The sequence below is a fragment of the Cherax quadricarinatus genome, chromosome 11 (assembly GCF_038502225.1).
Source record: "Cherax quadricarinatus isolate ZL_2023a chromosome 11, ASM3850222v1, whole genome shotgun sequence".
NCBI lineage: Eukaryota > Metazoa > Arthropoda > Malacostraca > Decapoda > Parastacidae > Cherax > Cherax quadricarinatus.
Genome location: NC_091302.1, coordinates 53435702 through 53450676, shown reverse-complemented (window position 1 = coordinate 53450676; position 14975 = coordinate 53435702). Strand labels below are relative to the sequence as shown.

The 14975-nt window shown below is 39.0% G+C and overlaps 1 protein-coding gene across 1 annotated transcript; it reads left to right on the top strand.

Moving 5' to 3' along the window:
- The first annotated feature begins 4771 nt into the window (after window positions 1–4771).
- On the top strand, window positions 4772–13120 carry LOC128687565 (uncharacterized). Its single transcript, XM_053775045.2, has 3 exons — window positions 4772–4931; window positions 9820–9991; window positions 10562–13120. Exons 2-3 carry the CDS (start codon window positions 9820–9822, stop codon window positions 10714–10716), a joined length of 327 nt encoding a protein of 108 aa, XP_053631020.1. The 5' UTR covers window positions 4772–4931; the 3' UTR covers window positions 10717–13120.
- Window positions 13121–14975: the final 1855 nt, after the last annotated feature.

Below are 14975 nucleotides of genomic sequence, written 5' to 3'. Positions count from 1 at the left end.
CCACTTCTCGCATCCAACCTTTACTTTAATCCACATAATTCTTGAATTTACACATTCATATTCTCTTTTCTCCTTCCATAACTGATCATTTAACATTACTGCTACCCCTTCCTTTGCTCTAACTCTCTCAGATACTCCAGATTTAATCCCATTTATTTCCCCCCACTGAAACTCTCCTACCCCCTTCAGCTTTGTTTCGCTTAGGGCCAGGACATCCAACTTCTTTTCATTCATAACATCAGCAATCATCTGTTTCTTGTCATCCGCACTACATCCACGCACATTTAAGCAACCCAGTTTTATAAAGTTTTTCTTCTTCTCTTTTTTAGTAATTGTATACAGGAGAAGGGGTTACTAGCCCATTGCTCCCGGCATTTTAGTCGCCTCATACGACACGCATGGCTTACGGAGGAAAGATTCTTTTCCACTTCCCCATGGACAATAGAAGAAATAAAAAAGAACAAGAGCTATTTAGAAGAAGGAGAAAAACCTAGATGTATGTATATATATATATGCATGTGCGTGTCTGTGAAGTGTGACCAAAGTGTTAGTAGGAGTAGCAAGATATCCCTGTTATCTTAGCGTGTTTATGAGACAGAAAAAGAAACCAGCAATCCAACCATCATGCAAAACAATTACAGGTTTTTGTTTCACAGTCATCTGGCAGGACGGTAGTACTTCCCTGGGTGGTTGCTGTCTACCAACCTACTACCTACATATATATATATATATATATATGTATATATATATATATATATATATATATGTATATATATATATATATGTATATATATATATATATATATAATGCAAGAAATATGGTTTATTTAAGAAACAAAAGTGAATTAACATAGTTCTTCAGAGGATAACACAGTGTTGATACAGACATTCACTCCCTGGCAATTTTTTTTTGTAAGTGCAACAATAAGGTGGATTTACTAGAGAAAGAGGTGTATGCAAGTCGTGTAAAGTCACGCACTGACTTTACCTGGAGACCTGGAGAGAGTTTCGGGGGTCAACGCCCCCGCGGCCCGGTCTGTGACCAGGCCTTGGGTTATCCTGGGTGGCTGACCCTCCGGGGTTAAAAATCCAAAATTTTTTCCCGAAGTCAGGTCCTTTAGTTGAGAATAAAACTCATAATACAATGGCTAGAATAATTCCCAACTCACAGTATCGTGGTTAATAATAATAATAATAATAATAATAATAATAATAATAATAATAATAATAATAATAATAATAATAATAATAATATAATAATATCTATATTTCTACAAATATATGTACAAGATATACAGACCATAGTTGACATCAGTGACATACTACTTTATAGAAAGCCGCTTGTTATGTTCAGCATTTCGGGCAAATTAGGTCAGTTTTGTCCCAGGATGTGACCTGCACCAGTCCACTAACACCCAGGTACCCATTTTTACTGGTGAGTGACCATGGACAACAGATGTAAGGAAACACGTCCAATGTTTTCACCCTTTGCAGGGAATCGAACCCGAACCCTCACCGTGTGAAGCGAGAGCTTCTGCCACCAGGCCACGGGACACCGATAGAAAAATTGCCAATTCACAATACCGTGGTTAGAACAATTCCCAACTGATTTACAATGACTGATCGAAATGTTACGCAGTTTTCATCACTGTATAGATAACCCACAAGTGAGGCGCTAGTGTGTGCCGCAACACTGATGCTTAGTTACTTAATAAACTAGTATTTAGTCACTTAGCCATTAGACCAACTTACCTCATAATTTGTAATATTTTACAATTAAGAATAAAACTAAGTATGCCCGAAATGCCTAGCCATGCTAAGCGTTCTAGTGGTACACTCTGTAATCACAATTTTACTACATGTAAACCACACAATAACCAAATTTCTGTAAACTCAGCATTGTAATCCTTATAGAGAATAAACTTTGAATACTTACCAGTCACAGACACCCCAGATGTTAGGTAGGTAAGTAAGTCAGTAAGTAAATAACAAATACCTGTTTCAGTAAATACTTTCCTGACGAATAAAACACCACTTGAAGCCCTGATCGGAAGCTGACGTCGTCTAATGTTGTAAACGGAGGCAAATCCATGGATCAAAAGCCCTTCACTAGGCCCAGAGAGGTGTTAGCTTCTAAACCAATAAAAACAATCGAGTTTATGCTATAAAAATAACGTTTTCTATAACACAGTTTCTGGTATTAAAGAAAACTTCAACTACTGTTTCTAATGCGTATCTTAAATAAATTATCTTTAAGTATCTGAAGGTTTCCTGAAGGCAATTTCAGGTGTCACCCCACCCCCCTAGCCCGGTCCCAGATCAGGCCTATGAATACTTTATACGAATAGGATAAATCCAAAAAGGCGACTATGGCTTATTTCCATTGAGGTCCTTTGAATATCTTCTTAGATAAGAGCGAGTGGAGACAAATGGTTTTTATGACTAGATGTGCTGTTGGAGTGTGAGCAAAGTAACATTTATGAAGGGATTCGGGAAAATTTGCAGGCCGGACTTGAGTCCTGGCACCATACTGTTGCAGCTTTATAACTGTAGTGTAAGCATGCCTCTGGCAAGACGGTGATGGAGTGAATGATGATGAAGATGTTTCTTGTTTTTCGGGTCACCCTGCCTTGGTGGGAAACGGTCTATGTGTTTAATAAAAAATATAATAATAATAATAATAATAATAATAATAATAATAATAATAATAATAATAATAATAATAATTATTATTATTATTATTATTATTATTATTATTTAATGAGAAGAGCTAAACCAGTAGGGGTCATGCAGCTCCTGGGAGAGTGGGAAGTAATCATTTACGATCTAGGGGGAAAAAAGAGTAAATAAGAGCCATTCCTTGGATTAAAGCCCCTTTAAGAGGACTCTTCCCCAGGTTAGTTTAATATGTTTATTATGCACCCCATACCCATCCTGTGGGCGGTAGTCAAAAGATTACAGAGGTACATAATTGGTCCAGGGACTGGACTCCAAAGTTTTGATAGCTGAGCAAGTTACAAAGGTAATGAACTAGATCTGGATCTGGACGAGACCCACAGCAGTTAGCTGACGCTCAGGCACCTACGTACCTCTAGGTGAACAGGTGCAAAAGCTCACGTAATTAATTCATCCATCACCTACAGTACAATGCCGGAGGAACTCAAGGTGGCAATAATCACTACTATTTTAAAGATAAATAGTAGATAGTACGTCAGTCATTTAGTTAACTCAGAATGATGCCCAAAATTGTAGAGAAATTATCATATTGCTGATGTATTTAGTGTCTTGACGTCAATAGCATCCTCAACAGTTACCATTCAGGGTTAAAGGATGTCCCTCAAGGGATAATGCCTTAATTAGTAGTGATAATACAATATCTGAGCCCTTGCTGATAACATGTGGTGTTCCAAAAGGGAATATTTTGCCTCTCTTGCTCATTCAGTGTCATGTAAGTGACATGGTCATCAGTACCAGGTGCAGACTCTTACTGTATGAGGAGGTCATAGCTCTGCTTATTTCAGGTAAACAACTGAAGGATATAGCTAGTGTGATCAACTAGAGTCTTGCAGAAAATGGTTAATAGATTGCATAATGTCGCTTTGCTTAGGTAAAATAGAAGGCGTACTACTTGGCACTGAAGGTAAACTGCAAAGGGTAAGTACTTTGAATGTAGTGTGTAACGGGAAGCCCATCTCTCTCTCTCTCTCTCTCTCTCTCTCTCTCTCTCTTTCTTTCTCTCATTTCCCCTTATTTCTCCTATTCCTACCTTTGCAACGTTGCACGGCTCTTGATGACGAACTGAGAAGTGTGAAAGTACTCTAGCAAAAAAATTCCAAGGGACGCTTGTTAAGCGACCCTCAAAACGAATCTGCTGAGATAATCTTACTCATTTCTACAACTTTGCAAGCTCCTGATGATGATTTCAGCACGAAAGGCCTAGAGCTGTTATTCAACTCCCATGTGGTTGTTTTGCATATATATATATATATATATATATATATATATATATATATATATATATATATATATATATATATATATATATATATATATATATATATATATATATATATATATGTGTGTGTGTGTGTGTGTGTATGTATATATATATATATATATATATATATATATATATATATATATATATATATATATATATATATATATATATATATATATATAATAAGAATAGTTTTATTCCTTCACAAGGGTATTATTCAATGGATCTTCTTTACTTCTAGTCACAAGTGATATATCTTACGACTGGCCTGGACACAATCAAGTAACTTGTCCCGGTTCTTTATCTCTATAAACAGGTGTTTGAGGCCTGTACACCTACGCTACTAGAAGATGTTTACTTTTCCTAGAACCATGCAAGTTCTGGCTACTAACTTCTACAAAAATGGAAGCAAGATATTCAAGACATTTGTTAGAAATTCTGTAGTGATAGTGTTGGTAGTAAATGTGGTGGTAGATGTGGTAATAGTGGTAGTGGTAGTGGTGGTGGTGGTGGTGGAGAGCAGGGGATGTGTTGGTGGCGAGCATCGTAACAGGACGCACCAAAGATAATAACTCAGATTAAACTTTCCCAGATCCTCGCCTCCTGTTACTCTATATATTTACACACACACACACACACAAAATATAATTTGATTAGTAATTTCTACACTATGACTCCAGCTATATTATGATGTTATTGCCAAGAAGGAGACAGAGGCAACCTTTCACGATACATCTATCAATACATATATAGCAAAACAGTGACAGCGTGGGAGCGAGGCTCTATCATCCTCATTTCCTCTGGCCAGGGTGTTCTGTCATGTGTGAAATCAGTGGAGTGCCAGCTGGTGTCATGGACAGCTGAAGCAACTTCGTCTTTCCCGAGATTCAAACTTCTTCTCTCACTCCTCCAGGAAGCTACAAACTTAATCGTAAGAAACAAAATCTTTCATTATTCATTTATTACAGTTTTATTTCTCGTGTTACATCCACCGAGACTGGTTTCTTCGTAACTGATTTAGATCCTCTGTTATTGTATATACATTGTAAACATAGTGAGGAGAACACGAAAGTAAAATTTGTCTTTCGTACCAGCGGACAGAGGTTCGAATCTGTATCACTTCTTGAGTGAACGACCCACACACACACACACACACACACACACACACACACACACACACATACATATATACATATATATATATATATATATATATATATATATATATATATATATATATATATATAGTGTGTGTGTGTGTGTGTGTGTGTGTGTGTGTGTGTGTGTGTGTGTGTGTGTGTGTGTGTGTGTGTGTGTGTGTGTGTGTGTGTGTGTGTGTGTGTGTGTGTGTGTGTGTGTGTGTGTGTGTGTGTGTGTGTGTGTGTGTGTGTGTATGTGTGTGTGTGTGTGTGTGTATGTGTGTGTGTGTGTGTGTGTGTGTGTATGTGTATGTGTGTGTGTGTGTGTACGTAATTCATTTTTCTTGAATGGTTACATCAATTGCATCTCTGTTAAGCAGTGTTCCTTCTTTCTTATGGTCTTATGGTCTTAAACAATGTTGAGTGCTCGAACGAGAGTGTTGCTGGGGTGTTACTATACACTTCAAGTTGAATAAGGCAATTGCTGGAGTGTTTCTACGTATTTCAAGCTGAATGCCCAGCGAACGTCAAAATCGAAGGTGTGTGCGCTTTAAAAACATACATGAGTGTACTTCAAAAATGTACATGTGTACACCTCCAGACGCACTTGCAACTGCCATATAAAAGTACGGAATATTACACCCGAGGAATTGTGCTGTATTAATGTACTCTTAAACTGAGAAATTAATATTTTTCTTGTGACTGAAGCCACATCAGTACAAACCGTGACTTATTTAGTTGACGACGACCTGATCAGTCAGCCTGTTAGTGCTTGCCACAACCAGACCAACATGAGAAGAAAATGAGAAGATAACATCACAGTGTCAATAAAGGAAACGCAGAGATAAAGAATCAGTAAGAAGTAAAATAAAACGTTATAGTTTTGAAATTACGTTTTAAAATTACATATTTCTTCTCAAATAAGCTCTTCAATGGCGAGGGAATAAGTTTGATGTTGATGAAGGAGCATTGATGCAAGGAGCTGCATGTCTCGTTGTACTGGCAAGATAGACGACATGTGTAGTGAAAAGGACTGCTTATTCTTGGAGAGTTGTATTCTATAAACACCAGGTTACCCATAGTTCACTGTTAATGTTAACGTATACTGCACTGTGGTAGAACCAATACATTCCCGATACCAACACCATCATCACCATTCCTGGTACCCCTGTCACCGCCGCCGCCGCCGCCACCACCACTATTCTTGGTACCCCTGTCACCGCCACTACCATTTCTAGTATCCATTAACCACCATTCCTAGTACCCATTATCAATAACACACTACGTAACACAGAAGAGAATTCTTGATCTAGCATCATGGTGGCAGAGTTACATCTTCTTTAGAGAGCACCTCTGTAAGTTTTGTCACTAGGGTGACCTTATTTCTGCTGTTTAGGAAAAACAACAAAGCGCTTTAAAACATTAGAAGTCCTGAATGTTGCAAAGGTGTGACCTTTATCTTAAAGAATGTTTACGCGTTATTTTAATAGATAATTACAAGGGTAGCAGCGTTAGTTATTTGAGCTGAGAGGATTAAGATGGCGGTATCTCGTTTTTTTTTTGCGTGCATGTGGGTGAACTCACCTATATGTGGTTGCAGGGGTCGATTCATAGCTCCTGGCCCCGCCTCTTCGCTGATCGCTACTAGGTTCACTCTCTTCCTGCTCCAAGAGCTTTATCGTACCTCTTCTTAAAGCTATGTATGAATCCTGTCTACACCACATCACCCTTCAGATTGTTTCACTTCCTGACAACTGTATGACTGAAGAAATATGTATATGTGTGTGCGTGTACTCACCTAGTTGTGGTTGCAGGGGTCGAGTCACAGCTCCTGGCCCCGCCTCTTTACTTGTCGCTACTAGGTCACTCTCCCTAAACCGTGAGCTTTATCATACCTCTGCTTAAAGCTATGTATGGATCCTGCCTCCACTACATCGCTTCCCAAACTATTCCACTTACTGACTACTCTGTGGCTGAAGAAATACTTCCTAACATCCCTGTGATTCATCTGTGTCTTCAGCTTCCAACTGTGTCCCCTTGTTACTGTGTCCAATCTCTGGAACATCCTGTCTTTGTCCACCTTGTCAATTCCTCTCAGTATTTTGTATGTCGTTATCATGTCCCCCCTATCTCTCCTGTCCTCCAGTGTCGTCAGGTTGATTTCCCTTAACCTCTCCTCGTAGGACATACCTCTTAGCTCTGGGACTAGTCTTGTTGCAAACCTTTGCACTTTCTCTAGTTTCTTCACGTGCTTGGCTAGGTGTGGGTGTGTGTGTGTGTGTGTATGTGTGTGTGTGTGTGTGTGTGTGTGTGTGTGTGTGTGTGTGTGTGTGTGTGTGTGTTTGTGTGTGTGTGTGTGTGTGTGTGTGTGTGTGTGTGTGTGTACTCACCTAGCTGTGATTGCAGGGGTCGAGTCACAGCTCCTGGCCCCGCCTGTGGTGTGTGTGTGTGTGTGTGTGTGTGTGTGTGTGTGTGTGTGTGTGTACTCACCTAGCTGTGATTGCAGGGGTCGAGTCACAGCTCCTGGCCCCGCCTGTGTGTGTGTGTGTGTGTGTGTGTGCGTGTGTGTGCGTGTGTGTGTGTGTGTGTGTGCGTGTGTGTGTGTGTGTGTGTGTGTTTGTATATGTGTGTGTGTGTGCGTGTGTGTGTGTGTGCGTGTGTGTGTGTGTGTGTGTGTGTTTGTATATGTGTGTGTATGGGGATGAGAAGGGATTGTCGCCTTTGGATTATGACAGTAACAGATATCAAGAACATAAACTAAAATATTTATATCGAATCAAGCACTAAAGGTCAAAAGAATCAATGACAGTAACATTATTCGATGATAATAACAACTTAAATATTGGAAAAACAAAGACGAACAGAGTAAGAACACAAGATAAATACTTCCTTAACACGTGTTACACAAATTATCATAGCGCTGTCAACAACATCAACGAGTTAAGATGACCTGCATGCCCAGAACACGTCAATGATATTGCAATAACTGAGGCACAGGTGAATTAGAAGAGTCGGGACGTACCTGTTTACTGCCACATTTAGAGGTTTGAATTATTCCACTTTTAGAGAAGCAGTAAGACTGGGGGTGAGGGGAACGATATATATTCTCCAGAACTTGAGTTGCTTCATGTGGAAAAACGTAAAGGCTGAGGGGAAATATGCATAGAATCTCAAACAATAGTGGTCAATAGAGTTAGATCGGAAGCTGCCATAGCGAGAAGCTCTTTTCCACAATGCACAGTACTCGCCCCTATCCTGTTCCTCATCTTCATATCAGACATAGACAGAGATGTAACCCACATCATCTAGCCATCCTGGTGGAATTTCTTGGACAAGAAAATATATGATTGTAGATGGGTTATACAAATCCCGAACTCAGAGAACATCCAAGCTACACCACTGTGGAAAAAAAAAACGTTAATTTAAGGCTCTGAGACACAAAAAAGTAGGAATTCAGCGTAATTTCAATTTCAGCTAAACTGATTAGAACTATTTTACTAGAAATCTGAAGTTCAGTGATTTCCTATTGGCTGTCCAGGATTACTTTCTAAAGAAGTTTGTGACGGAACCAACCAAATGCTCTTCAATAAAGAGACTCCTTCATTATCTGGAGGTCATCTATGACCTTGGCAAAAGTGATCTTGAATGTTTGGATATTTCATAGAATTATAATAAGGATAATGCAATAAAGATCCCGGATTTTTGACCAGCAGATTAGAGGGAGTCAGAGAACACTGCTGGTGCAGACTGTGGTAACTTTACCAATGATGTTACATTTAGATATTACATATAGAAAAAATACATGTGAGTGTTATATATACTTTGCAAACGAAATGTCTGTATATATTTCTAAATATTGTACCAGCTTCCCGACTACCATATATTCCCCAAAGAGATATCAAATCAAGCAAAATATACACAATACACAAGCAAAATATACACAATACACAAGCAAAATATACACAATACACAAGCAAAATATACACAATACACAAGCAAAATATACACAATACACAAGCAAATATCCCAAATTGTTTGATATGAAGCTAAGACAAATATATGACTGAGAAGGACTTGAGTTCAGAGGGCTGGCCTAACATAGGCCAGTAGGCCTACAACATTGCTCCTCCATTTTTACAAACTCATTATTGTGGTCGGTTTCAACGTATAATAATTTGCTATAATATTAATTGGCTCTGAATTTTGCACCATCTTATGGGATCCCTAATTAAAACCCCTGATCATCAATTAGTCAAAAACATATCCACACATACATTTACAACCCTTCCATATGTCGCTTGCCGGAGTCCCGATAACATTACCACAAAATCAAAAATCCTTCCTGCTTTCAAAGAATTACGAACACCGCATTTTCCGGCATATAAGGCGCACGAGTATTATCTGCTTGCTGGCACGATGCTTCCCACGGAGTTGCAACTTAACATTAGTAAACAACTGCTAAAGCGTAACCTTGACCTTGACCTTGAGCATATAAGGCGCAGGGAGATATTCCTAGACATTTTTCTTAAAAAAAAAAATACGCCTTGGATGCCGGAAATTACGGTACTCATTCCATTTGTCAATCCTATTAATCTCTCATTTCCCAGGTGCTGCATGACCTTTAATGACTTAACGCCACGAATAAACCAGCATCATACTAAGATATGTTCGTGTTGACAGATGAGCGTGGGAGGCAAGTATGCTGTGAATGACGCTGAACAGAGACTCAGCAGGAACACTGGCTGGTGCGGAGTCCGCTTCCTCGTCCTTATCTCCGTCATCTCTAGCACTATTGTCTACTTAATTGGTTCCGTGATCACCGGGGTTACCTATCGCACCTATGGTTTATACGGTGAGTTGTGAGATCAGATGAAGATGGTATTTATCAAGAGACGTAGAGAATATTTCTCTGAAGCAGGTCTAGACCCGCTTGAGGATTATTATTATTATTATTATTATTATTATTATTATTATTATTATTATTATTATTATTAATTATTATTATTATTATTATTATTATTATTATTATTATTATTATTATTATTATTATTATTAATTATTATTATTATTATTATTATTATTATTATTATTATTATTATTATTATTATTATTATTATTATTATTTTTCTTTTAGGGCATTAAGTGCGGCCTTCTAAATGAATTATTTTTCTTGAAGTTTTTATATTATAATTAACTTTCTACAAAATACCTGACGTTTTGCAGTATATTTAATTAAAATTTCTTGAATGCGGCCGTACTAGATTACTGCTAATTTTAATGTGGCCTTCCATAATAAAAAGAGGTTCTCCACCTGTGGACTGGCACCCTCACTGTAGCCGATAATCTTCAACAACAAATTACCTAATCAAATAAACAAGCCTTTCCTTTTTTTTGGGGCTAACAAGTTCTCTCTGTCTTGCAGCCAACTGCACGTTCGATTCCCGGTACGCGCCGAGTGTGCGTTACGTCTACGACACACCACTGGTGGTGGTGGGTCCTTGCTTCATGTCTGCTGGGGGAGCCATCCTAGTTTTCCTCCTCTTCCAGTGGTGCTTCTGTCGTCCGCTGCTCCACTAGACTGCCTCGTACACCCACATTCAACACTGGGTCGAACACGCACCAGCAGAAATACTACACTTCAATATGGTGTCCCATTCTCTCTCCGCCGGACAAAAAACCCCACCACCAATGCATCGGAAACCCGACCCCTTTGTAGCTGTCTTGCTAAAAATATGCCATATATTCTTCCTTACCTGCTATGTTTTCCTGCCATTAAAGAAATGATTAATACGTACTGCATACTCTCACCTCTCTCTCATGTCGAATATTAGTCACTTCAGGAGAGTCTCTGACAGAATCACACCAGGAAATTCTTTCTGAGATAATCTTTTTAACTTCTTCGTCTTCAGGAACAATAACAGACTTCAAATAACTTGCTGCTTTTCTTCAGTACCAGTTTTATAATTGATCTTGTTCTTAGATGTAGTTTGCAGGAATGTTTTAGTCTAGACGGTAGCTACGATGATCATCAGATGCAGGGAGAAGAATAAAATTAATAACAACGTAGTTAGAACAACTCACAACTTGTCTAATGCTTGAAGAGGAAACGTTAGACGTTTCAGTGGGTACTGATCCAAGACGGATCGAAACGTCATTCAAAGTTTGCTTTTTAAATTGTGGGCTTTGTTGTGAAATATAAAAAGTAGTTCTTTTTCTGATTTTGTACCTTCATCAAAATCTTTTATACATTAATCTTACTGGGTTAAGGTCATTGATTTAATGAAAACTGAATTACTCTCTAATTGTTTCCTTCAGCCCTACAGTGCCTCCTAATTATTCTATGAATGTTGGTATTATACTGAGCAACAGTTTATGGAAACGGAGGTATACACTCGTAGGCACGTGAAAGACAAGTGTTAACGAAGAGATTATTTTCGCTCTGTCAGCGGGGCAGCTTCAAAAGAAGGGGCCAAGAGGTAGAGGCGGACTTGTACAGTTCTCTCTTTCATTCCATAGAAATTTTCACAGGTAGGTGACTCACGAAATCGTAATAACATAATTGTAAACAACTTACATAATGGATGGTATTGGAACCCAGGGCGCAAAGGCTTGCTTGTTTAGGACTGGCTCGAAACAGGTTCGAAATCTTCCTCTTCTGTGAGAAGCACAGGGTAAAAAGGGACAGTCCTTGGCAATTTCGAAAGCTTGAGAATAGAAATTATCACTGAAAGACAATGAGTTAGTATCAACTCAAAGACAAAATGCTGATAATGACAGCAGCTGCAACAATGGACTTGAAGTAGCCTCACGCTCTCCGAAAAAAGTGAGAATATCAACATTAACATCAGAACTCCAACCAAACAGTCAGCCCATCCACTGGAAGTTCCACATATGCTTCTATAGAAATATTTTCGTTTTCATTTCCAACTAAGGCACAAAAGTCCTTATGGTTGGTTCTGACACAATGTTGTGTAGATAACAACTGTTGATCATGGTACTTCGCTTTAGCAAAATAACTGAGAAACAAATTATAAGTTGTTCGGAACGAGAAGATCTATCCTGGACGAGGAGGCGTGAGAACACAGACCAGAATCTGTCAAAATTAGAAATGCATAAAACTATAACTGAGTCGAACATCTAAAGACTTAAACCATATCTCTAAAATTATTTACAATTCTTTTTTGAACTATTTTGCCTCCAGTTTTATAGGATAAAGAATTAAAATAAATTTTTAGCTGTGGGAATAGTGAATAAAATTTTGTGGTGCCCACTTTAGACTGCAAAGCATTAAACACTTGTTACACAGCCATGAAAAAATATAAGAAGTTACCATATCATGTCAAAACGAAGTGATTTTTTGTGTTGTTAACGTATTCATTGACATGAGCTATTTATTTCTGCATATATTTTCTAGTATTTACTAAGACACGTTATGTATATATACGTACCAGTGTTGACTAACAAAGACAGCAAGGAAAACAAAGTCACATTGACTTGACTGGGTTACCACAGGTTAATTCTCAATAATGTACTATACACGTGTGTCCATAATATTTATGTGTTCTCAAGACCATCGTGTGTATTTCTTCTTATGTATGAAGTAACTATCCTTTTTTTTTTTATTCGCCGGTACTCTCCCGGCCCGGGTCTTTTCCAATAGTGGTGACCCGGCCTTGGCTCCCTATCTGGGGAGTATCTCGAGACTTATGTCTGCCATGGGAGGAGGTACAAGTATCCCTACATCTTTGGGATCAACTGTCCCCAGGCCTAGCCACAGTCCCCGCCCTCACGGGGCTCGCAGTGAGAAGCTAGGCCTCTGGTCTGCCATCTGCCCCGCCCCAAAGGGGTTCTTGGGGATGGCAGTCTTATAAACATTTGTTGGACAATGTGTGAATGAATCTAAATACAATTTTTTTTTTAAATTTATGCTACTGACTGTAAAATTATTTGTAGATTTCTTGAATAAAGCATATACCATGGCTTATCTTTATGAATATAAATCATTAAATTTTGTTGTATTATCCTAGCATCAATAATAATATGTAATCACTGTATGTCTATGATAATCATGTACTTAATACAGATATATTTATTGTAAAATGCAATTTGTTGGCTTGTTAGTTAATGGGGTTTAAAGTATATCTACTACACTAGGGTAATTATGGCTACATGTCATCTTTCACGAGTCAAGATAGCTTTAATCCTTAAAACAGGGATTAAAGTAAACTCTCGGTGCTAGAGAAAGCGCAAAGGTTTGCAACAAGGTTAATTCCGGAGCTCAGGGAAATGTCCTACGATGAAAGGTTGAGGGAAATCGGCCTGACGACGCTGGAGGACATGAGGGTCAGGGGATACATGATAACGACATACAAAATACTGCGTGGAATAGATAAGGTGGACAGAGACAGGATGTTCCAAAGAGGGGACACAGAATCAAGGGGTCACAACTGGAAGCTGAAGACTCAGACGAGTCAAAGGGATGTTAGGAAGTATTTCTTCAGTCATAGAGTTATCAGGAAGTGGAATAGTCTAACAAGTGATGTAGTGGAGGCAGGACCCGTACATAACTTTAAGACGAGGTATGACAAAGCTCAGGGAGCAGAGAGAGGACCTAGCAGCGATCAGTGAAGAGGCGGGGCCAGGAGCTGAGTCTCGACCCCTGCAACCACAATTAGGTGAGTACTCGATTGAGAGACACACAGCTCGGTTGGTAGCACACTCAGCTCACACCATGAGGTCCGTGGTGCGATCCCCGGTACGGGTGGCAACATTAGGACGTGTTTCCTTAAGACACCTGCTGTCCATGTTCACCTATCAGTAAAATAGGTACCTGGGTGTTAGTGGACTGTTGTTGGTCGCATCCTGGGACAAAATTGACCTAATTTGCTTGAAATGCTCAGCATTACAGGGGGATTTCTATATACGTAGTAGTATGTCATTGCTTCTTCTTCTTGATTCGCCGGTATTCTCCCGGCCCGGGCCGGAAATAATGGGGGCAAATTCCTAGGCTTATACCTTGACAACAACCTGAATTTCAGCACCCATATCCAGCATATAACCAAAAAAGTATCCAAAACGGTTGGGATCCTCTCCAAGATACGATACTACGTGCCGCAAAATGCCCTTCTCACACTATACCACTCACTTATTTATCCATACCTCACCTATGCTATTTGTGCTTGGGGATCAACTGCAGCAACACACCTAAAGCCAATAATAACCCAACAAAAAGCTGCAGTAAGAATAATCACTAAATCCCATCCCTGGCAACACACCCCCCCACTCTTCATAGACCTAAACTTACTCCCTATTCAGTACATCCACACTTACTACTGTGCAATCTACATCTACAGGGCCTTAAACTCTAATATCAACCTTGACCTAAAACGCTTTCTTGATAGTTGTGACAGAACCCACAGGCATAACACCAGACACAAACATCTCTACGACATTCCCCGTGTCCGACTAAACCTTTACAGAAATTCAATGTATGTCAAAGGCCCTAAAATCTGGAATACCCTACCTGAGAACTCTAGAACTGCAGACACATTCATCACCTTCAAAACTAGCATTAGAAAACATCTTATCTCCCTGATACACCCCGTCAACTAACTACACGAATACCACCTGGTGGTTCACACTTACACTCACTCACTCATTTGACCATAAACAGAAATATTAATCTCAATCTTAAAATAATGAATCCTGTGATACTCCAATACTGAAACTATGTACTGTGCCAAAACAAAAGCATTCACATTGCTAAACTCACAAACTAGTATTTAGTCACTTAGCCATAATACCAACTTACCTCATAATTTGTAATATTTTACAAT

Bases quoted from the DNA above. Each gene is read 5' to 3' on its own strand.
- LOC128687565 (XM_053775045.2), top strand. From the start codon at position 9,820: ATGAGCGTGGGAGGCAAGTATGCTGTGAATGACGCTGAACAGAGACTC. The intron at 9,992-10,561 runs GTGAGTTGTGAG...TCTGTCTTGCAG, and splicing joins TCGCACCTATGGTTTATACG to CCAACTGCACGTTCGATTCC.